Raw genomic sequence first — 25,692 nt, 5'->3', positions numbered from 1 at the left:
TTTATTTTCTTATCAGGCTTCAAAAATCTGGAATTCTTTGCCAATCTCTATAATCTTTTTATCAGGTTATTTAAGTTTTGTAAATCCATTAAAGCCGTTTTATTTAGAAAATATGTGCTGTCTAGCTGGCTTAATTATATATGATTGCTCTTTAAAGATTGTAGCCTAGACTAGATTTCAAGTATAATTGTATAATTGTAAGCTCCCAGTTTTGTGAACTGGTTATATTTTAAATTGCAATCCACTTCAAACCTATTTCAAGATGTTGAGGGGAATATAACACCAAGGTAATATAATAATACTGGTTTATATTAAACTCCCATTAAACTTTTGACTTCCACGATGTACTAAAATCTCAAAAGCAAATGGTTTAGGCACAGAATCTTACACTGTATGAAGCTGCTCCTGCAATCTAACTTTTATAAAATCACCAGGAATAGCTGGTATAAGAGAGGGAAAGGAAGTGTGTCCAATCTATAGGTGCTTCTGATGCCAGGCTTAGAGACAAGTGTATATGAAGGCGTGGAGGACGGACTTCAGGAAAGGTCTGGGGAAGAAGAAATGTGAGCAAACCTGTATGGTAGTAAAGGCCCTGAATGCCTTTGCACAACTGCAGGAGAACAGATATAAACTTCTTTGTAGGATGTATACCACTCAGTGTGTTTATATTATTATTTCCCAACTTGGTCCTGGAGGCATACCTCACCAGTCTTGTTTTCTGAATATCTATAACAAATATGCCCTTGATTAATTTGCATATACTAGGTCTCTAGAGTATGGCAGTATGTCATGCATTATTTATTGTGGCTGTCCTGAACATTACAAGTAGATATTAAATTTAGCATTCTGTCTTAGACATTATACTAAGATTGTTTTCCGTGGAGTTTAAAAATCATTTTTCACCTCATCAAAGTGCTACATAAAAACTTCCTAAATAAGAAGGTGAAACAGTAAATATTATGATTTTTTTCTTCTCTTTATGTTTAAGATAAACTCAGCTTTTTTTGTTTTGCAAATTTATAATAAGAAAAAAATGAGCTATAGTCTTGTCAAAAGTTAAGCATTACTGTATGAAGGAGAGCCAGTAAATGTGGGAAACAAGTAGTGTTTTGATGTGATATTTGAATTCACCTTATTTATTGACTTCCCTTCGTATTGAGAGATACAGTACAAATCCAAAAATCTAAACCTTTTCTGGGAAATACAGCTGTAAAGACACAGGCATGGGACCATTTTCTTGCGTGCATCGCTCCTAGATCTGCTGGTCCCACTTCCTCCAATACAGGAAGTTTGTCATGGGAGCGGGATTGGCAAACCTAGCAGTGACACGCACAGGGAAATGGTCCCGCGCATGTGTCTTTACAACTGCGTTCACAAAACTGATTGAGGACAACAGCAAAAGGGTAAGTAGGAGGGAGGGGAAATACTGTACAGAGGACATTGAAATTGGGATGCAGAAGAGTACTCTGAATCTATGCTATTAAGGCTGGGAATGCTTGGAATCTTGAGTGGAGGTTGAACAAATAGACTCTAGAGGAGGGGGGGGAAGCAGTTCTGTTGAGGCCAGCAATGTGCTATGAAAATCAATAAACGTTAGACTTCACTGGAGAGAGACAAGCCATGCTGGATGGGGAGAAAATAGAGAGACTGGGTGATGGTGGATGGGGAAGACAGAGAGAGAGATACTGGGTGGAGGGACGAGAAACAGAAAATACCTATGTTTTCTATGACCCACTGTAATTTTAAGTTTTTTTCTTGAAGGAATCCAAAAGTTGTGGATCCTTTGTTATTGTGAAACAGACTGTAGAAATAAGTGACTAGGCTATCCTATTTCCTTTGTTTCTCCCCCCCCCCCCCCCCCCCTTGAACAGTACCATCTTCCTTTGGTTTTTGATTCTTAGTCCCCCTCTCCTAATGTGGTCTAATTGAGTGAGACATATTTAACTTTCTTTATATGTTTTCTTGTAAATATGCCCATTCTAATAAATGAAGCATTCTGTGTTTGTTAATGAATAAATCAACAAAATTTGAATTTTAAAAGTACTTCCTGGAAATCCAATCCCCAAGCAGTTCAGATTTTTGGATACCTTTTTTATAATCTTTTTTTGTTGTTGTTTGTTTGTTTTATTTATTACTGAAAACACATCTTTACAAGGTAGCCTAAGATAGTTCATTAAGCTTTTGTCATTTTGATTTTGGAATCTTAGTCATATTGTCCAATGGATAAGCATATTTTGTATGCATATGTGATTTGTTGTGATATGTTATTTTTAACATTTACTGTTACCTTCTTAGGAGTGTAGTTATAGAGTGACATGAAAATGTGACAGTGGTTGAACTACATCCTCCCAAGCACAACAGGGTCTGAATAGCTAACAATGGCACTAACTGCTTTTTATTTATATTTTTTCTGACAAGTATTTTTTAAGATAATGTGTCGTTTACCTATGTTTATGTAGGCGGTTCGCAACAATATGGAAAAATGTGGGGATAATCCAGTCATTATAGAACAGAAGCAAGATGACTCTAAAGAGGTTTGTTAACTATTGTTTAAGTGGAATATAGAAGTTTTTAATATGTACTGCCTGACACCTGGTAAAATTCCCTAGAGGAGCTATTGAATCCCCTGCCCCTGCTAAGTCACCTCTCTTCATCCTGACTCTTGTTACCTTCTTTCCTGCATATTTGACTCTCCTACCATTCTTACCTCTAATCCTGCTACTGATACCCAGCTCCAACTTAAACCCACACCCAGCACATAACATTCTCTTGCTATGCCAACAACTTCCTTCTACCACTTACGTTCTCTCTCTCAACCTCGTATGCTGACCCCTGTCCCCACCAGTCAGTATCTTTTTCTCTTCATCTCTCCACCCCCTAGTGCGCACTCCAGCTTTTTTTCTCCCAAAAAGAGGCAGGGAGGGAAGAGCTTTGGAGGTGTTTTTCTGCACTTTTTTTTGCACTCCTTCCACATATGCTGTCAGTGGTTCTTTCTCTACACTAGTGTTTCCCAAGTCCAGTCCTGAGTACTCCTTGCCAGTCAGGTTTTCAGGATATCCACAATTAATATCTCTCTCATGAACATGTGTTTATTTTTTATCCTGTTTCATGGTAGTCCTCTTAGGTTTCAATTTACTGTTTTCATGTTTACCTCATTTGTTGTATTTATTTTTATACTTGGTCATTTTACTATTGTTATGCTGTTAGCAAAATTATAAGTTTTATGTTACTGTACCTGCTGTACACCGCCTTGGTGAATCTCTTCATAAAGGCGGTTAATAAATCCCAATAAATAAACATAGATTCATGTAAGAACAAATTTGGTGTAACACCAATTCTTCCCTCACAGCTTTGGGCTTTCACTTCGTAATCCTTAAACCTGAACATTGCAATATTTTTATTTGGGGTTTTTGTTTGTTTTTTTTTAGCTTTACAGGGTTTCCTTTTTCCCAGCCATTTAACTGAACTAGCAGCAAGAGAGTATCCACTCTTATCACCCTTAATTCCACTTCTTCTAAACACAGCTTACCTTGTCCCAAATACAGGCAGGTGTGTGCACTAGCAGTGCTTAGTTTAAACACTTTTCTAAACACACTTTGCCTTTCCCAACATCCAGGCAAGTTCTGCGCTAGTAATTCTCAGTTTAACATCAGCCAACATCACCCTTGTCTTCTTTCTGTTAGAAGCAATGACATACCATAACAAACTATTTTAATACCTTTCAAGTATTTAAACATCTGTATCATAGGTCCTGTCCATTCTTCCCTCTAGGCTACACATATTCATATCTTCAAGTCTCTTCTCATGTGTCTTATGGCGCAGGCCCCATATCATTTTTATTGCCTTCCTCTGGACTGCTTCTAGTCTTTTTATATCCTTAGCAAGATACGGTCTCCAAAACTGAACATAATACTCCAGGTGGGGCCTCACCAACAACTTGTACAGAGGCATCAACACCTCCTTTCTTCTACTGGTTACTCCTCTCACGATACAACCTAGAATCCTTCTGGCTACGACCACCTCTTTGCCACACTGTTTTTTTGCTTAAGATCCTAGGACACCTTCACCCCAAGGTCCCTCTCCCCTTCTGTTCATATCAGCCTCTCACCTCCTAGGACATACAGTTCCCTTGGTTTTCTACTCCCCAAATGCATCACTTTGCACGTTTTTTGCATTAAATTTTAATTGCCAAATGTTAGACCATTCTTCTAACTTTTGCCAATCCCTTTTCATGTTTTCCGCTCCCTCCGGGGTGTCTACTCTTTTACAAATTTTGGTATCATCCACAAAATGTCAAACCTTACCTTTTAATCCTTCGGCAATGTCACTCACCAGTGTGTTGAACTGATCCCTGAGGCACTCCACTACTCACCTTTGCTTCCTCCAAGTGAATTCCATTGACCACCATCCTCTGGTGCCTGACAACCAGCTTCTAATCCAGTTTACCACTTTGAGTCCTAACTCCAGCCTTTCAAGTTTATTTAAGAGCCTTTATGAGGGACCGTGTCAAAGGCTTTGCTGAAATCCAAGTAAATTACATCTAGCACACGTCCTTGGTCCAATTCTGTGGTTGCCCAGTCAAAGAATTCAATCAAATTTGTTTGGCACGATTTACCTATGGTAAAACCTTGTTGCCGTGGATCTTGTAACTCATTGGATTCCAGGAAATTCACTATCCAGACGTTACTTAGTTTACTTAATATCTGTTACAGCAAATATATGAACCTTAATAATTTTCTTTTATATTTTATTATCTTGTTGTTTTAGACGATACGTTTACGATCACAATTTTTACTATGACATTGTTTATTGATATTGTAGCATACCCTTATTGTGTAAGCCACATTGAGCCTGCAACTAGTGGGAAAATGTGGGGTATAAATGTGTTAAATCCTTTTCTTCAGCAACACTTTCATTACTTTTCCAGTAACCAAAGTGAAGCTTACCGGCCTGTAGTTCCCCACATCTGCTCTTCTCCAATCCCACGGAACCTCTCCCGTCTTGAAAAATTTGTTAAACAAATCTTTAAGAGGATCTGCCAGAATCTCTTTAAGCTCCCTCAGTATCCTGGGATGGATACCATCTGGTCTCATGGCTTTGTCCATCTTCAATTTTTCAAGTTGTTCATAATCACATTCTTTTGTGAACAGTGTGATATTCACTCCATTCTTATTTGTACCTTTACCAGCTGATTGTGGTCCTTCTTCAGGATTTTCTTTCGTGAACACAGAACAGAAGTATTTGTTTAGCACATTCGCTTTTTCATCATCGCTCTCCACATAGCCGTCCACAGCATCTGCTCCCAATTCCATTTCTAGCCTTCCTGCCTTTCACTGATATACCTGAAAAAATGATTGTCTCCCTTCCTTGCATTCCTAGCCATTTGCTCTTCCGCCCCTGCTTTTGCTACATTTATCTCCCTCTTGGCTTCTTTCAGCTTCTCCTGGTATGCTTTCCTATGCTCTTCTCCTTGAGTTTTCCTGTATTTCATGAGTGCCACCTCTTTTGTCTTTTTTTTTCTCAGCCACTTGATTGGAGATCCATATTGGTTTCCTTTTCCTCTTGCTTTTATTTACTCTCCTCACGTAAAGGTCAGTAGCCATTTTAATAGCTCCTTTCAGCCTGGACCACTGTCTTTCCACTTACACCTTCCCATCCCTTCAGCTCTTTCTTCAGGTATTCCCCCATTTTGTTAATATGTTTGAAATCCAGGACTTTGAGTTTTAACTGGCTGCCCTCCGCTCTAGCCATTATATCAAACCAAACCATTTGATGATCACTACTGCTCAGGTGGGCATCTACTCTGACATTAGACACAATTTCCCCATTTGTGAGCACCAGATCCAGCATTGCTCCTTCCCTCGTGGGATCCATCCCCATTTGTCTGAGCAGAGCACTTTGAATTGCATCCACTTCCTCCCTACTTCTTTCCGATTCTGCAGGTGCAACTTTCCAGTTCACATTACCCAATAACAGCACTTCTCTTTTCTTTCCCAACATTTGAACATCTGCAACCAGATCTTTACCAAGCTGCTCTGATTATATCGGAGGTCTGTAGACAACACCCATGTGAATAGAGGTTCCGTCTTCTCTTTTCAAGGCAATCAGTATTGATTCATCTTTTCCGCAGATCCCCTGTATTTCATTGCTTTAATATTGTTTCTGACATACAGAGCTACTCCTCCACCTGACCATCTCTATCCTTCCTAAATAGATTTTAGCCCGGTATGTTTGTGTCCCATCCATGGTAATCATTGAGCCATGTCTCCATGATTAGCGACAACATCTAAATCTGCCTCTTTCATCTGGGCTTGCAGATCATGAACTTTGTTACTTAGACTGCAAGCATTTGTGGTCATTGCTTTACAGCTACATTTCATGTCAGTCTCATCTTCTGTTTATTTTTTTGTTTGGTCTCACCTACTGTGGTATTACTAAGATTGTTGTTTTCATTGCTTGGGAAATACTATTCTACACCTTTTTGAGTCTCGTCTAAAAACCAACTCTTATGAGTTCAACTTAGTGCAATTAGTGCTTACCATCACTGGACAGACTCTACCATGTTTCCCCGAATATAAGACACTGCCTTATATTAATTTTTGCGCCCAAAAAGGCGCTAGGTCTTATTTTCAGGGGATGTCTTAATATTTCGGGGAAACACGGTTGGCCCGGCCACCTTCCCTCCGTCGCTCCTGCAACTACCGGTAACCCCCCACCCGAGGTCGCCCCCCCCCCCCCACCCGAGATGGCGCTCCCACCCGAAGTCGCCGGACCCCACCCCCCTCCGTCGCTCAGAAACTAACCTGAACTTAAGCCTCCTTTCACTTTCCTTCCAGTTCGCAGGAGCAGCAGGGCAGGGCAGGCCTCTCCTTCCTTCCGAGCCCCACCCTCGCCTGACGTTACGTTACGTCAGGCGAGGGCAGGAAACAGAAGGAAGGAGTGGCCTGCCCTCCTACTGCTGCTGCTTGCTGCGAACTGGAAGGAAAGTGAAAGGAGGCTTAAGTGCAGGTTAGTTTCGGAGCGACAGAGGGGGTTGGGGTCCGGCGACTTCGGGTGGGGGCGCCATCTCGGGTGGGGGGGGACGACCTCGGGTGGGGGGTTAGTTTCAGAACGACGGAGGGGGGCCCGGCGATCTCAGGGGGGGGACCCTACTTACCGGGAAAAACAAAACTTTGCTAGGCCTTACTTTCGGGGGAGGCCTTATATTTTCTAAGGGCACCAAAAACCTCGGTAGGTCTTATTTTATGGGGATGCCCTATTTTCGGGGAAACACGGTAGTTCACTTCATGAGTGATTTGCTTTTGACAGAGCCCCCTATCAAATTTTTGCCTTTATCATGGGAACTCAATATCATACTCACTCAGCTGATGAAAGCTCCTTTTGAGCCACTGGATTCCTGTCATCTGAAGTACTTGACCTGGAAGGTCCTGTTTTTGCTGGCGGTTACTTCTGCTTGCAGGGTCAGTGAGCTTCAGGCCCTAGTTGTAGATTCATCTTACACAAAAGTTCATCATAGAGTAGTTCTCCACACGTACCCTAAGTTCCTGCCTAAGGTTGTATTGGAGTTCCATCTGAACCAGTCGATCGTTCTTCCAACATATTTTCAAAACAGCATCGAGAGCTTCTGCCGTGGTGATTGGCATCCACAGATTCACCTGACTGCAAGCCTCAGACCTTCAACAAGGCATGCAGGAAAAGCTTGCTGGGGTGCTGTGCCTTGGAGAGACTCTTCAGGTGGAGGAGTCTGCTACTCTCATCAAGCAGTATAACTGCATCCTTAGAAGTTTCTACAAGCCCACTTCCAACCCAGCCTTCTCCTTCAGGAAGTATTGCGCAGAAGGTAACAGAGGTCCTATTACACTCAGCTGTAGGTATCCTCCACCTTCCCACACCTCCCAGTATCAACAGGATTCTTGCTCTTGTCCCAGACAGTAGACTCGAGCAACTGTCTTTCCTCCACAGCACCAACATGATTTCCACTGTGGAGAAGATTGGGTGAATCAGCAGGTATTAGCTAGGCAAAAGGCAATTGCTGAGAATGCTGGACCACAAAATATTAAGTTTGTCAATCAGATGGCATGTCTCCATTTGAGGCAAAATCAGTGGAATCAGCCTGTGGGGAATCTTCAGGATACCATATTTGTCACTACTCCTCTGCTGGACTCGCTTTTCTCTTAGACCTGTGTTCTTCATTGCAAAGCCTGGAGGCTGCTCCCATTGTTTTTCTGTTTGTTTTTTCTGCTGCTCTGCCTGTCTACCTAGTCTCAGGACAAAAAGGGAAAAGTGGATGAGGGGAAGAGCCACATGCTTGAAAGATAGGCATTTTTCAGTAGACAAGAGAGAATGCATTTGGAAATGCTAACAGCCTTGAGGATATTCTCAGTAAGGACCATCAGATAAATTTCATAAAGCTAAGAGGAACAAAGTCATCCTGGTTCAAACAAACCAGGTGGCCATGTATTTAATAAATAAGCAGGGAGGGATGAGTTTGGCCTGCATCTTCTCACAGTTCTTTTTTTTTTTTGTAAGTGAAATGGCTTTTGCTCTTACTGCTGTACTGTATTTTACAGTCTACATTATCCTTTAAGTTTGCTCACCTTCCATTAGAAATCTGTGTAAAATTAATATATAGCTATTAAACCATTTATCAGAGCTATAAGCTATTTTCATTTATCTCTCCATCCACCCCAAAAAATAAAAAAAAACTTGTGTATGTAAAAGCTTGCATTATCTCATTTTTCATTTCCTCTCCATACCAGTTTTTAATTGCAAATTAATTTATTAGGATATGTAGTTGTGCTTTCTTTTATTGAACTTGTTTTTGGTTTAAGGTCCTGAAAGTTACTTAAGAAATGTATTAAATTAGTCCAGTAAACAAGTATCACCTTTTTTTTTTTTTTTTGCTTTATTTTTTAAGATTGAATTTTATTTCTGTGTTTTTGAATTAACACTGAGGAATGCTCAATATTGTCCAATTCTCTTGCCTAGAAAACAGTGTAATAACTGATAAAATGTTGGGGGTGGGTTATATATTTGTCTAGCTTATTGGTTGCTTTTTAATACCAGATGTCCAGTGAAGGTGAGAATGGTGTCAAACAATTGATTCATTGGATTGCATATTTGGTGTTCTGTGAGTTCTTATGATGTATAATTTCATATTTTTAAGAGAGACTTAATGTTGTTGTTTTGGTTTTTTTTTTTTTTTTTGTAAGATTATTGACAGTATTCTAGAAGAAAGCCAGAAGTCAACTGAAGTGGAAGATGGGCATTTGAGCGCCGCTGATGATGAAGTACATGATGATCATATTTTGAATACCAGTACTTTGAGTGTTGAAACAGATCTTCTTAAAAATATTCCTGAACTTTTAATTACTGAAACAACAATGCCAGACTATATCAAAGACTCTCTTCATAAAAATTCTCATAAGGAAATTGAGAGTAATTCTGAAAAGCTTTACTCACCTTTAGAGGATGTCTCAAAGATCCCAATAGATGAAATTACTGAATTAGCAGACATTATAAATGTTACTCAAGAGTATCGCATAATAGAGACAAATAGTACTTTTGAAAAAAAATTAAATAATGGGGAAACAGAATTAAAAGACAAAGAACTGGAAGAGCAGATGGTCTTGGATTCCTCACCTGCCAAAGATTTATCTACCACAGAACAAATGCCTCCTGTCAAACCCCCAAGACAAATTACTGTAGAGCCAGATATAGTTGCTAGCACAAAGAAACCTGCTCCAGCCCGTCCTCCACCTCCGGTAAATGCTCCTCCTCCTAGACCACCTCCACCTTCAAGACCAGCCCCACCACCACGAAAAAAGAAAAGTGAATTAGAATTAGAGGTTCAGAAGTCATGTTTAGAAGGTCAGTATACATGTGGATATAATAAGCTTACAAATTCTGTTTTTCTGTGATCTATAAATGTGCATTAGGTACCTTTTCTGACATGGTGTGTTTATTTTATATATTTATTTATGTGAAAAATTTGTAGCCCACTTATCCACAAATCCAGGTGGGTAACAACATTACCAACAGAGAATACACATCAGCAAAGCAGAAATAACACAAACTTATAGCAAGAATGATTCTGTCATAGCCTAAGCACTATCCATGCAAAGTATTTTTAGATAAGTGTCAAAATGAAATATGCAAAATGTTGGCAGACTCCTGTCTAAACAAATGAGCTTTGTTGCTTACAAAAGCTCCAATAGTAGGAATTTACCTTAAATCTAATGTGGGTGCATTCCATAATGCCGGGCTTGCAGCACCAAAAATTGTTTAGATACTCTTCCAGTGTATTTGCCTGAAGAAAGGTGTAACTAAAAGACCTTTCTCAGCAGAGTGTAAGGATTTTGGTGGGTGGTAAATTTTCAATAAGGTTGCAGAAAACAAAGGTACCCTCTGACTCAATAATTTAAAAAAACAGCAATAACAAATATACCAAATAACAGGGAACCTGTTGCAGATCAGCCAAAACTGGAGAAATGTTGAAGCGTGTTAAACCAGATATTTATTTGTAACATTTGTATCCCACATTTTCCAACCATTAGCAGGCTCAATGTGGCTTACATAATATCGTAAAGGTGATCGCCAGGTCCTGTAGATGTTAAGCAAATACAGTTTAAATTAAGGGTCAGGAAAGGTAAGGGTATACAAGTACAATAAGGGTCAAGGAAATAAGGAATATATAATGTCCAATACGATGTAAGGTTTTGATGCATTGCAGAGTTGAGGCATTTAAGTTGGGCCAGTAGGGTAGACCTTGCAAAACACATAGGTCTTTAATGATCGCCTGAAGTTTAGATGGTCATGGATCGTTTTCACACTCTTTGGTAGTGCATTCCACATTTGTGTACCTAAGTAGGAGAAATTGGATGCATGGGTTGATTTGTATCCGAGTCCAATGCAGCTTGTATAGTGGAGGTTCAGATAAGTACGTGACGCTCTGGTTCTGTTTTTGGTCGGAAGATTTATCAAGTCAACCATGTATCCTGAGGTTTCACTGTAGATAATCTTGTGAACTAAAGAGCAAATTTTAAAGGTAATGCGTTCCTTGATTGGGAGCCAGTGCAGTTTTAATCGGAGAGGTTTAGCGCTATCGAATCGTGTTTTGCCAAATATCAGCCTGGCAGCTATGTTTTGGGCTGTCTGGAGTTTCTTCATAAGCTGTACTTTACATCCCGCATATATTCCATTGCAGTAATCTGCGTGGCTCAGAACCATTGATTGTATCAAGTTACAGAAAATTTCTCTCGAAGTAAGGTCTTATACGTTTAAGTTTCCACATAGAATGAAGCATCTTCTTTATAATGGAGTTAACTTGGCTCTCAAGTGTAAGATGGCTATCAATAGTAACACCTAAGATTTTGAGGCTATCAGAAATTGGAAGAGAATAAACAGGAGTGTTTAGGGTTGTGGGTTTATAATTATTGTATGGGGATGAGAGGGTAAGACAATGTGTTTTTTCGGTGTTTAGCTTCAGTTGAAATGAGTTAGCCCATAAATCCATGATGTTCAGACAGCGCATGATTTCATTGGAAATTTCAGAAAGGTCATGTCTGAAAGGGATGTAAATTGTGACATCGTCTGCATAAATGAACGGGTGAAGGCTTTGACTGGATAAGAATTTGGCCAAAGGGGACATCATTATATTGAAGAGTATTGGTGATAATGGGGGAACCTTGAGGTACTCCGCAATGTGCATTCGACAGTGATGAAATGTTTGTTTTTGATTTAACTTGGTATGTTCTGGTGATTAAGAAACCCTTGATCCAATTAAGTATATTTCTTCCAATCCTGAGGTGATCAAGTAAACGCAAAAGTATATTGTGGTTTATCATGTCGAATGCGCTGGACATGTCGAATTGGAATTGTGAATTACCTATGGCAATTTCATGTTTGAATTTAGCTAAAAGAGTGACTAGAACAGTTTCAGTACTATGGAAGGGGCAGAATCCTGACTGTGATTCATGTAGTAATGAGAACGTGTCCATATATTCCATTAGCTGTTTGGACACCATGCTCTCCATCAATTTAACTACTAGTGGGATGGATGCGACTGGGCGATAATTGGTGAGGTTGTTCGATTTTTTTTTTTTTTTTTGTTACATTTGTACCCCGCGCTTTCCCACTCATGGCAGGCACAATGCGGCTTACATGGGGCAATGGAGGCTTAAGTGACTTGCCCAGAGTCACAGGGAGCTGCCTGTGCCTGAAGTGGGAATCGAACTCAGTTCCTCAGTTCCCCAGGACCAAAGTCCACCACCCTAACCACTAGGCCACTCCTCCACTGTTTAGGTACTGTGGTGAGTAGGATGTTGCCAAGTTCCTCGGGGAAGAGACCCTGTTGGAGCATGTAATTTAGATAAGTAAGGTCTTCAATGAAGCACTTGGGGGCAGATTTAAGTAGATAGCTAGGGTAAGCATCCAATTTACAATGTTTATTGGAGAATTTCCAAATCGCTTGGGCTACAGATTCAACAGTGATCAGAGCAAATTTAGATCACTAACGGTTAGCTGGAAATTCTTCATAGGTTGGGTTCAGACCATTGAAGTAATCAGTCAATGATGTGTTGAGGAAGTGTATTACGTAATTTTATTTTATTTTTTTCCCTGACGTAGTTGGCAATTTCATCTGCAGATGGGAATGTCTGTGTTATTTGTTGTGATTTGAGTGGTATCTAGTAACTTGTTTACTAAATGAAATGTCTTCAGATCTTTGTAGTCTGGTCCTATTTTAGATTGGTAATAGGATCTTCTTATTGTATATTTGTATTTTCTTTGTGTTTGTTTCCATGCATTAAAAGTATGCTCGTCCTTTGATTTTTTTTTTTTTTCCATGCTCGTTTGAGTTTTCTGGTTAGTATTTTGAGTTTTTTTTTAGTTCATCATTGAACCAATGGATAACATTGTCTTCGTGAAATTCTTGTATTAAGGGGAGCAATTTCATCTAATACGCTGATACATCTATCATCCCAGTCATAGTAGATGACGGCAGAAAAAGACCTTCACGGTCCATCCAGTCTGCCCAACAAGATACACTCACAAGTGCTACTTTTTGTGTATACCCTACCTTGATTTGTACCTGTTCTCTTCAGCGCACAGACCGTATAAGTCTGCCCAGAACTATCCCTGCCTCCCAACCACCAGCCCCACCTCCCACCACTGGCTCTGGCACAGACCGTATGTCTGGCCAGCACTATCCCTGCCTCCCAACCACCAGCCCCGCCTTCCACCACTGGCTCTGGCACAGACCGTATAAGTCTGCCCAGCACTATCCCCAGTCAGAGAGGTTATGTGTGGAATCCGTTCGAGCTTTCCATTCATTGTCATATATCTGTTGCCAAAATTCTATTGGGTCAATTCAGTGGCGTTCCGACCCTAGCTGATACCCGGGGCAGATCGCCGATGCGTTCCCCCCCCCCCCCCCCCCCGGGTGCATCCCGCTGGGGGGGGGGGGGTGCCGCGGCGCGCGCCTGTTGCCCTATCTCCGAGTTCACAATTCGCATGTGTTCACTGCTTCCTCTGAGTCTGCCCCGGAACAGGTTACTTCCTGTTCCGGGGCAGATTCAAAGGGAGCAGTGAACATATGCGAATTGAGACAGGGCAAGAGGGGCGGACCGCCCCCACCATCCCCCTTGGTACGCCACTGGGTCAGTTTGGCCTCTTGTGCTATAAGTTCTATGTACTGGTGTATGATATAATCCCTTCTTCCGCCAATTTAATGAAAGGTTTAGTTTATGATGGTCAGACCAAGGAATTTCTGACCACTTAAAATCTGACACTAATATGTTGTGGTTAGTGGATAGATTGTTAGAGAAGAGGTCCAGTGTACGCCCTTTCATATAGGTAGCATGCAATTGTGGGAGTAAGAGATCCCAAGTGTAGAGGAAATCCATACAATCTCATGTACTAGTAGAATTGATGTCTTCTAGGTGAAGATTTATGTTTGATATACAGATGTTTGATATAAAGTCCATAAGGTTAGACTGACATTCATTCCAGTTGCTGGGAGGTCTATAGAATAGGATACAATTCAGGTGATCGTCCAGAAGTTTATTATGAATTCTGATTGAGGCAATTTCTAATTGGGATGTTATGGACTCGGCAATGATTTCAGTGGTGAAATGGGAGCGTTTAAATTAGTGCCAGGCCTCAGCCTCTCTTTTTTCCTTTCTGGTCCAATGAGTAATTTTATATCCTGGAGGACAAAGGTCAAGGATTATGGGGTCTTTCTGACTATGGATCCAGGTTAGAGTAGGTCGAGGTTTTCGGAGGTGATCCAATCTGTTATTGTTTTATTTATTACGGATGTGGTGTTAATGTAACCTACTTGAATATTGTGGTATGGGGCTAATATAAAAGGAGAAGTGTGAATTCTCATAATTTGTCGTGCCCTACTTAGTTGACTTTTCATACCATTTTGGTGGTGACGTCCATGTGTAGGTACTCTTCCTTTAGTATGATGGTTCTTAATTTGGTGAGATATGGAGTGTTCAGTCTTTGGTGATTCACTATGATGGGTATGATATTATCTGAGAGTAGGGTAGAAAGTGATAGTTGGAGCAAAGATAGGAAGTATAATGCTAGGAGTGATTTGACAATATTCATACTGGTGTCAATTTAGCAATTGGTATATAGAACTCAGTCTGATGGTCAGGAGTGACAACCTAGGCACAGAACAGCTGGACAAGTGTGGTAGACGCTTTGGTGTTAGGAGAATACTGAAACTCCAGACAGGTTACTTGTGGTTCATTTGTTTTTAAATCACAGTCTTAAGGATCATGAGTCCTGACTCCCTAATTCGTTAAAATCTCTAGAGACACTGGAAGGTCGATACCAACAGCTGTTTGGTCTGTGTGAAGCATAGATATAGCTGGGCCCTGTCCGAACGCTTCCTCGTGGTGCCCCTCTTGCTCTCCTCGTCTGTCTATTCCAGCCCCCAGATCTGCTAGCGTGGTGCTCCGTTCTTCCCACGCCAATCAGTGCCTCACACAATGTTCAGCTAATTGGGAAGAGGTGCAGGACGCAATCGGAGCCCAGGCGGTGCTCAGCAACTGGAGATCGGCGATGCAGGGGATGATCGCGGCCCAGCGGCACAGCTGAGCGGCACTCAGTGCAGGCGGAGTTCGGAGACGTCAACGGCCTGGCAGAAACGCCGCAAGTGGACAAGGTCAGCTGTTCACCAGGGTCGGGGCCGACCAGCAGCTCATCAGGCTCCTTGCAATATTCTGGATGCAGCAAGGTGAGCAAGAGCTTGTCCAAACTCTGCGCCACCCGTCGCTGCACCCTCAATACGATCGGGCCAATCCGCGGTCAATCCGCTGTAACATCGGGTGGTTGCCAAGGACGGCCGGTCAGCAGCCCAACAGGCTCCCCATGGCACTTTGGACCGAGCCAGGTGAAAATCCAGCGAAAAACAAGCCAATCCGTGGCTAAATACCGGTTGATCACAATGAGGGTCACCGGAGCTAACAGTTCCCTCGACCCTCTAAACAGCGGCCATTTTCGAATCATACGTGTGACATACCTGTAATGCATGTAGTAAATGTAATGGCAAATCTAAATACAAGACAATCTACACAAAATTTTTAATACCAAACTATATAGAAAAAATTCGACTGATGATTAGACTGAAGAAGCCATAATACTGAAATAAGTTTTTGCTATATATGATGGTCCATAAATAATGTTCCAAATAGTTTGGTATAGAGAGTTTGAGAGTGGAGTTGTTTGGGTATGAATTTTAAACCTTAATTCCATTATGTAGCTTCTAACTATTCCAGAACCTGTGAGATATTTGTGTCCGTCAACCAGCAGGTGAAGATAGAGAACTGAAAACTGAGCTGAGACATATCCGTCTTGGCATCTAGTCCATCTCCTCAGTATTTTCTGTCTCCAGCAGGTGGATGGACACACTTCACAGCCTCTGGTTCTGAGTGCTTTGCTGGTTCCCTCTTCTTCTGGAGTTGTCCTCCTAAGAATTGTGGTGATTGGAGTTTTTTTTGACCCTCATCATGCAGAACAAGGATCCCTTCTGCATCCCAACCTCCAGTCTCTGGCCCTCGTGGCCTGGATGTTGAGAGCTTAGAATTTGCTTCCTTGCATCTTCCAGAGTCTTGCTGGCTTCCAGGAAAGACTCCACTAAGAAGTGTTATTCTTTCAAATGTCAAATGGAGGAGGTTTTCTGTATGGTGTGAGGGCAAGGCCCTAGATCCCGTTTTCTGCCATACACAGACCCTGCTTGAATACCTTCTACACCTTTCCAATACCAACTCTGTAAGGGTTCTCCCCAGTGCAATTAGTGCTTATCAACATCATGTTGAGAGTAAGTCCATCTCTGGACATTCTCTAGTTCGCTTTTGACAAAGGCCCCTATCGAACCTCCCCCTGTGTAATGGGACCTCAACGTCATTCTTACCCAGCTGATGAAAGTTCCTTTTGAACCACATGATTCCTGTCATCTGAAGTACTTGACCTGAAAGGTCGTATTTTTGGTGGCTGTTACTTCAGCTTGTAGGGTCAGTGAACTTCAGGCCCTAGTGGTGGATGCACCTTATATCAAGTTTCATCACAACAGAGTAGTCCTCCACATGCATCCTAAGATTGTGTTGGAGTTCCATCTGAAGTCGATTGTCTTGCCAATATTCTTTCCTAATCCTCATGCCCATCCTGGCGAAAGTGCACTGCACACCTTGGACTGCAAGCGAACATTGGCCTTTTACTTGGAGCGATCTAGGCCCCACAAACGGTCCACCCAGCTTTTTATTTCTTTTGATCCCAACAGGATGGGGGTCGCCGTCAGGAAACTCATTTAACATTAACAACAAAACTTGTATTCCACCATATACCTTACGGTTCACTGTGGATTACATTACAAAAGATACTGAACGTTTCCAGGAAATACAGTATTCATTCTTCATGTTCGTATACACTTGGTAACTAACCCGAGAAGAATAATATAATACCCTAATCTAATCATTAGTATTCAGAACATATTTCCTGAATAAGTTTTGATTTCTTTTCGAACTTGAGTGTAATTCAGCAGAGAGCAAAATAGTTAAAACCTAATTATCAAGATGGGCAGCTTAAAATGAGAGAGACTGTTCAATAACCTGGATGTTTTCAATGTCTTCAGAGCAGGAAAAGCAAACAAAATTATTGATGGAGTAATCCTAGGCTTCTGCGAGAAAATAAAATGTTCCAAAAAATTCAGTGGTGCTAACCCGTAGAAAGTCTTATGAACGAGTCAAAAGGAATAGTTTTCCTAAAATACTGAGAGACACTATCATATCTCTTCAGAGGATATATCAAACGGAGTGGACCCCAGATAAATGATGTTACAGAAGTCTAATAGACTTAGGGTCAGTGATTGTACTATAAGGCAGAAGTGTTCCTGTTCAAAATATTTACGGACCCTCTGAAGGTTATACATAATGAAAAATGCTGTTTGAGTGAATGTGTTAACCTGAGATTTTAAAGATAATTTAGGTCTTCTTTTACAAAGCCGTGCTAACAGTTCCCAGGTGGCATATGAGAGGAAGTACATAGAAATTAAATGGGCTTCCTCATTTGCTGCACCGAAAATCTGTAGTGAGGCTTTGTAAAAGAAGCCCTTAGTTTGTAATAAACCCCCCAGTATTCTTATAGAAGATGAAAACTGGTAAGTAACCTGATCGATCCTCACACTGTTTTCCTCTACATCTGTAGAGTAACTGATCAGCAAGAATTTAGTTTTTTCTGAGTTAAGTTTAAGCTTATACATTTTCATCCATGATTTGAAGGTGTTAATGATGTTTTGAAGTAAATCTGAATGAAGTTAAACTAAAGAGGTTATTGGGACCATGACTGTTATGTCATCCACATAACTATAAAAATAAAGACACATAGCTTTTCCAATGCGTGGCGTAATGAATACATATAAACATTAAAGAGTAGTGGAAGTAATGGTGAACCCTGAGGAATTCTTCTAGGGTTACTCCTTTTCTCTGAAAAATTGCCATTGTAGAATCTGTTTTAAGAAACCAGCAAACCAATCATATACCTTTTTCATTTACCTCTAGACTTTCCAGTATTTGAAGAAGAATCTCGTGATCGTCTAAATCAAAGGCAATGGATAGGTCCAGCCATAGCACCGAGGCCTTCTTTCCTTCACAATGAAGTTTATGAATATTATCAACAAATGATCCAATAGCAGTCTTGGTGATAAAGCTTGACCTAAATCCAGACTGAGAAAAATGTAAAATTATGAAGCTCCAGATATTCTGATAATTGAAAAACCACCACTCCCCCCATAAGTTTACAGAAAAGGACGGAGGCTATTGGCCTTTAATTAGAGATTAAATGACTAGGTTCTTTATTGTTGTTCATTATAGGAGTAACAATAATTTGTTCCAAATTAGAGAGAAAATTCCCTGAGGCTAAAGAAGATTGTAACCAGTTTAACAGCATAACTTTGAATTTAGTAGATGCAGTTTTCATAATATATGGAGGACATTCTCTAATTGGCTGGCAGATTGCATTTCTTTCACTTATGCCCAGACTGGGCCAACCCTTGATGGTCATTTCAAGGCTCACAGTGTCAAGAGCCGTGGGTATGTCGGTATCCCACTTGAGGTCAGCCTCCATTGAAGAAATTTGCAAGGCTGCGACTTGGACTTCGGTCTACATATTCACATCTCATTAGTGCCTTGAGCAGGATACTCGACTCAACAGTTGGTTTTTACGGACAGTACTGCAGAATTTGTTTCATTTGTTTTTTTTACAGACAGTACTGTAGAATTTGTTTGGGTTGTAGAATCCGACTCCACCCTCTTAGACCCCATTTTGTTCTGTTCCAGGCTGCACTCTCACTTAGTTTGTATATAGTTTCAAGTTAACCTATGTTTGACCCAGGGGCGTAGCTAGGTGAGGGCCCTGGCCCCCTCTAATTTTGACTGCCGCCGCCACCCCTCCCCCACCACCGCCAGGTACCTTTGCTGGCGGGGGTCCCCAACCCCCGCCAGCCTTAGTCGTCTTCAGTGCCGGTCTCCGGCACGTTTGCTGATCTGTGCTGTGAGTCCTGACTGACGTCCTGCATGCACGAAAGGGAACCAAAACAGTCAAGGTTCAGACCACCGTAGATTCCTTGCTGGCATTCTGGGCCATTGTTCCAATTCCCAAGGCAGATGCTCCCTCTACTTCATTGTCCCAAAGAAGTAAGGCACCTTTCATCTGGTCTTAGATCTCGAAGGTCTAATCCGCTGCCTCATTGCATGGAGACACGTAAGAGCAGTCATAGCCTCATTTCAAGCAGGAGAATTTCTCACCGCCCTCAATCTCGGGCGTACTTGCGTACACCCATATGGCTGCCTCATCAGAGGTTTCTATGTTTTGTAGTGTTAAGCTGTTACTTCAGTTCAGGACTTTGCCCTTTTGGTCTTGCCATGGTTCCAAGAATGTTTATCAAAGTTGTGGTGATGGTGGTGGCGGCGGCATTCCTTCGGTGCCAGGGAATCAGAATTCACCCATATGTCGACCATTGACTCATTCATGCATCGTCCTGTTCAGATAGCATGGCAGCTACAGACAAAGTTGTCTGTCTTCTGCAGTCCATTGGGTTAGGTGATCAATCTTTGGAAGAGTAGACTAACTCCGTCTCAGACCCTGGAGTATCTGGGCATTCTATTCGACACAGCATGGGAGAGGATCTTCCTCACAGAACCCAGGAGGTTGAAGCTGGTTCAGCAGATTTGTCTTCTCAGTCAAGGCAGGCCCAGGATCTGGAACTATGTCCAGGCTTTGGTTCAATGACAGCAACGTTGGAAGTAGTTCTATGGGCATGGGCTCGTATGCATCCTTTACAGGAATCTCATTAGCTGCTGGTCTCTGGTGTCACAGAAATATGACTTTCATCTTCCTTGGATGCTGGTTGCCAGACAGAGTATGCAGTGGTGGTTGTTGCCCATGAATTTAACAGTCGGTGTGCCCTTTCCGATAACACAATGGGTGGTAGTGACAGCGGATGCCAGCAAGTCGGGTTGGGGAGCTCATTACAAGTTCCATCTTGCACAGGACCCTTGGACAGAACAGTAGTCTCTGTGATAAATCGCGAGGAGCAGTGGGAATGCATTATGTGACTTTTCTCCCTTGTATGGGCACTGGTCTGAGTTTTTTCCGATAGTTCTACAGCGGTGGCTTATATCAACCAGCAAAGCGGGATCCGCAGCTGTCCAATGTGTTGGAGGCATCCTTCATGAGTTGGGTCAAGAAAAATCTTCTGTGCTTGTCGGCAGCTCACATCACTGGGTCCTTGAATGTGGAGGTTGACTTTCTCAACAGACACTCCTGACTCCCAGGAGAATGGAAACTATCCAGCTAAGATTTTCAGCTGGTAGTGGACCGATGGGTTCTCCGTTTCTGGACTTGATGGTGATGAAAAGGAATGAAGTGCCCAAATTCTTCAGCCGTTGGTAAGAACCGGGCTCAGTGGGGATCGGTGCCCTACTGTAGCCCTGGCCTGATACACATCTATTATATGTCTTCCCTACTTGGCTGATGGTAGGTCACATGTTGGAAAGGATTGCATTGCATTGGGGTCAAATAGTTCTTGTAGCCCTGGTTTGGCTGTAGGGGCTGTGATACATGGACCTGATTCAACTGCTGGACAGGGATCCTCTCCCTCTACTGCAGGTATATGGCCTACTGAAACAAGGCCTGGTGCTCATGGAGGATCTGTGCCCCTTTGGTCTTTTGATTTGGCCATTGAAAGGGCTTGGTTGAGCCAAAAACTTATTCTGATTTGGTCATTGCTATCTTACTTCAGGCTCGAAAATGCTCTACATCCATGGCGTATGCGAGGATGCGGAGTACATTTGAGGGCTGGTGTTCTGAGTGCGGACTTTCGCCCATCACTGCTCAGATTGCGCACATCCTAGCGTTTCTCCAGGCAGGCCTTCAGAAAGGATTGACATTGAGTTCCTTGAAAGTTTAGGTTGTGGCTTTGACTTGTTTCTGAGGCCGACTGCAGAAGATTTCTCTTGTGACTCGCCCAAATATTGTTTTTGTTTTTTCAGGGAGCGGCGGCCTCCCTTTCGTACGTTGTGTCCGGAGTGAAACCTTAATTTAGTCCTTCGGACTCTTCAGAGGCCTCCTTTTGAGCTAATCTGGAAGTTCTGCTTGAAAGATCTTGTACTAAAGATAGTGTTCTTGGTGGCTGTTTTATCGGCACATAGGACTGTTATGACTAGCTTTCACTACTTTATACCATGTTCGAAGTTCTAGGGTAACACTTTTACTCCTTTTATTTCTGGAACAATCATGAGCACTCAGTTGAATAACTTAAATAAAATGGTTATTATTCTCTTTCCTTGATGTAAACTGAAGTAGTAACAGCAAGAAAAATTGAGTAATTTTTTTGTTGTTTTAAAACTAACCCTCCTGTTTACTAAGCCGCGCAGCAGTGCTGATGGGCTGTATTGGCATTAGCACATGGCAGCTGCTAGTATGGCTTAGTGAACAGGGGGGTAGGGTAAGGTTGTAGGCCAGGATGTAAATGTTACATCTGATCAAGTTGTTTGGAGCTGCTTATATTCATAGGTAACAACTGCTGGTTACGTCTACTGTTTTATTGTAAAGCTGTAATTTTGTTTAATAGTAAAATCTCAAATTCAGTGTTTTTCAATTTTCTTTTTTGCAATATATAGTTCTATAGAATACAGAAGTAAAATGAACTCTTTGCATCAAGAATTTTCTGAAAATTTAAAATCTTGTGTAGGTTTTGGGTCCAAGATGAAACTTTTTATATCCTTAGGAAATACTGTCCCCATTGTCATTACAGTTAGAGGCCTTTTTACTAAGCCACAGTAGCACTGGCGTGTGGCTCTAGCGCATTAAAAAGTACTACTGTTTGCGGGAGGCATGCCCAAGGGAGGAGAGTAGGTGTGCCCTGAGCTAACTGGATAACACGGGCAAATTGCTGTGCACTGCCCGATTACTGTGGCAGTAGCATGGGAACCCTTACTGCCAAGTAAATAGGTAGTGGTAAGGGCTCCCTCAGTAATGGCCACGTGCTAATTAGGAAATTAGCGTGTGGCCATTAATGAGGGATATAGCAAATGCAGCCATTTGACTGTTGTGCTAAAAGTGGCCATATTGCACAGTAAACGCACACGCTGTCAGCAGCATCGGCCACATTTTAGCGTGGCTTAATAAAAGGACTCTTTAGTGAAAGATTCACTGAAAAGCAACACAAACATTAATCTTAAGTTATAAAATCTGCTTTGTTGAATTATCAAATGATAAATTGAATGAAGCCTCCAAGGTATAAATTATGAAAGACATTGCCTCCTGACACTGATCATTGCTTAAGATTATACAGTCTTAGTTGGCTCTAAAGAAGCTAATGTTTGTACTTCATTGTACGTTATTCAGTTTGTTCTTTAACATTAAATCTTTTACAGTTGCTAGGGACAGTTTTACTTCTGATGGTCTCCTGTCTCCAAATGCTGCCACAGAGGGTATGGCCAAAGATTCACAACATTCTTTGGATTTAGCTAGTGCAACCAGTGGAGATAAAATAGTTACTGCTCAGGTTAGTATGCTTTGTGCTTTTTTTTTCTTTCTTTCTTTTTAAATTATAGTTTTTGAGAATATATCACAACATTCTTGGGAATGTCCTAGTCCAAGAAGAGAGTATCAGAGCATAAACCAAAACATATAGTTGAGAAACAAAACTAACACAGAAAAGAGTATACAGCAGACAGTATATATATCTATCTACAACCCATTTTAACCAGAGAAAAAAAGACACATTATTTAACATCACCTTGCTGAGAAATGATTTGTTCTAAATAAAATGTCTCTAAACGTTCAGGATCCAAGAAAATATAGGAATTGTTTCCATTTGTTACCAGACACTTATAAGGAATTTGAGGGAAAAAGAAACTCCTGTTTCTTTATGCTTTTAACTTGTAAAATATCTTTGAGAAACCTCTAATCCTTACGTACAAACACTGTGCCAGTCTCCAGTTTTAACTTGACTTAAGTATTTGTACAATAATAGTATTTGTACAATAATTTTATGCAATCCAATTTGCAGGAAAATGGAAAAGCAGCAGATGGACAGATAGCATCCATAGCAGTTGAAACTCTTGGTCCTCAAAGACCCCGCTCTAACTCTGGAAGAGAACTTACCGATGAGGTATGTATTCAGTCATCTACTAATTTAGGTTAAAATATGTAAAACGTGGGAAAAGTACAGAGGATTACTGTGTGTGCGTGACTAGTGCACATTCCACAAATCTACAGTTGATTCTAAGCTGATAGCAAAAAAACCATTGTATTCATGATCATCAATTTTGGATCAAAAATAACTGGTAATCATGAATACATTGCTTGATCTAATGACATTTGCCAGCTGACAAGAACAGTCATGAATATGTAGTGTGTTTTGCTGTTGGTGCTTTGGTTCTATCATCATGTCCCTTGTTACTGTCACTAAACCCTCGTTATTGTCATTTAGTTGATATTACTTTATTAATTTGAATGATTTTGTGAAACCAGATTCTTTGTTCAATAAATTTATTTACTTAGCACAGTACATTTATTGTTGTTTTTACTAAGCTGCTTTTAAGAAGAATTCCTGCGGTACGTATACTGTCATAGATGATAGTGTGCCAGGTAACATATTAAGGACAGTTGTTAAAGAATTTATTAACAGAATGAAAAAAATTAGCATACTGTATCAGCTGCTCAAGGCCTGATTTAAAATTTTTTAGATGATAATATTAGCTGGTCTTTGTATGAAAGTGTTGAAATCTTTCTTCTGATCCTCTTAGTAAATGGAAATGCACAATAGTATTTTCCTATATTCTGTTCCAGGTTTCAACAATGTATTTTATAAATAAACCTGTATTTTTATTTATTTCTCACAGTGCTGATTTTGTTATGGTGCAAACCCAAACTTGTTGCTTAGATTGACTTTCCTGGCTAGTAAAGACCTGATGAACCTGTGAAAGGTTTTGAATTGGGGCCTCATTGATTGATGAACTTAATTGATTTTTAGAGGATAACTTTTTATATAGATTAGGTCAGAAAATGGGCATAGTTCATAGTATTCTCTTTAAAGACTTTGTGATTGTAATTTACTATGTAAGCCGCATTGAGCCTGCAATGTGTGGGAAAGCGCGGGGTACACATGTAATAAATAAAATGCATTCAGATAAAAAGCAGCTATTTTTAGAAAAGGTGCAGAATGTGCAGTTTTTTCCAACATAAGTATAAAATCACAAAGCAGTACATATATGTGGTAACACACACAGTTTAAGAAGCTGTTTTATCAAAGAACGTGTTCAAAGGATGACATTACTTGGGAAAGGGCTTCTTGTTTTTTGTTTCTATTGCAGACACAAAGAGGTTACAGCTAAACATAAGCATACAAACATTTGAAAATAATGGCAGATGAGGACCATATTGCCCATCAGGTCTGTCCATCCATACCAACTATTAACTAAGCTCTGCAGTTCCTTCCTGTCCCTTAGAGATCCTTTGTGATTGTCCAATGCTTTCTTAAATTTGGATACAGTCCTCATCTCCACCACCTCTTCAGAGAGGCTATTCCATGCATCCAGCACCCTTTCACCTTCATCTTATGCTCCCTCATTCCAGAACTACCTTTCAATTTGAAAAAAGGCCTACCTCCTATGCGTTTGCTGTAGAGATATTCAGATACCTCTATCACAGCTCACCTCTCCTGATTTTCTTGCAAAGCATACATATTCAGAGTTTTAACTCTGTTATGGTACGTTTTATAAGAAGACCACTAATAGGCTGTCACTTAGATCTACATAAACCCATAGGTTTGTAAGCATAAGTACTCTTAATTTTTTCCACACTCCTTAGCACTTATTGCCATATCCAGCATAACAGTATTATGGATGCGATATGAGCCCTTCTAAGACTAACTGTTCCCATATCCCCCCCCCCCCCCACTCCAATCCAGTAAATATACGCATGGTAGTAAAACATCCAGACATCCATATTCAGCCTCATAGCACTGCTCAGCCTGAGTCATTTTTACAGTTATAACTCCAGGAGGGTATGGTATTCCTTTTTATTCCCTGGGAATTCTTGCAGCAAAATGGTGCCAACATCTGCTTGAAGCATCCAGTGTGCGGTGGTGGCCAAAAAAGCAAACAGGATGCTAGGAATTATTAGGAAAGGGATGCAAAATAAGACCAAGAATATTATAATGCCTCTGTATCGCTTCATAATGCGACCTCACCTTGAGTATATGCTCAATTCTGGTCGTTGTATCTGAAAAAAGATATAGCGGAAATAGAAAAGGCTCAAAGAAAAGCGACCAGTATGATAAAGGGGATGGAATTCCTCCCATATGAGGAAAGACTAAAGAGGTTAGGGTCCTTCAGCTTGGAAAAGAGATGGCTGAAAGGGGATATGGTTGAGGTCTGTAAAATCCTGAATGGTGTAGAACAGGAAGAAGTGAACCGATTTTTCACTCTTTTAGAACGTAGAAAGACCGGGGGGGGGGGGGGCACTCAATGAAATTACATGGAAATACTTCTAAAACAAATAGGAGGAAATATTTTTTCACTGGAACTCGCTGACAGAGGATGAGGTAACAGCGGTTAGCGTATCTGGGTTTATAAAAGGTTTGGAAACGTTCCTGGAGGAAAAGTCCATAATCTG

The 25,692-nt window shown here is 41.0% G+C and overlaps 1 protein-coding gene across 2 annotated transcripts in view; it reads left to right on the top strand.

Moving 5' to 3' along the window:
• WDR44 (WD repeat domain 44) overlaps positions 1 to 25,692 on the top strand; it is a 113,662-nt gene that overhangs the window by 25,419 nt on the left and 62,551 nt on the right. Inside the window, exons 3-6 of one of the 2 annotated variants that reach the window (XM_030208977.1) lie at positions 2,460 to 2,534; positions 9,213 to 9,870; positions 22,446 to 22,576; positions 23,084 to 23,185. In XM_030208977.1, the coding sequence (XP_030064837.1) occupies positions 2,460 to 2,534; positions 9,213 to 9,870; positions 22,446 to 22,576; positions 23,084 to 23,185 (966 nt within the window). The remainder of the gene's footprint in view (positions 1 to 2,459; positions 2,535 to 9,212; positions 9,871 to 22,445; positions 22,577 to 23,083; positions 23,186 to 25,692) is intronic. The other variant, XM_030208978.1, reaches the window with a different exon arrangement.

The sequence above is a fragment of the Microcaecilia unicolor genome, chromosome 7 (genome assembly GCF_901765095.1).
Source record: "Microcaecilia unicolor chromosome 7, aMicUni1.1, whole genome shotgun sequence".
In the NCBI taxonomy this organism is placed as follows: Eukaryota; Metazoa; Chordata; class Amphibia; order Gymnophiona; family Siphonopidae; genus Microcaecilia; species Microcaecilia unicolor.
Note: the sequence above shows the minus strand (reverse complement) of the source record. Positions and strands in the feature narration are given on the sequence as shown.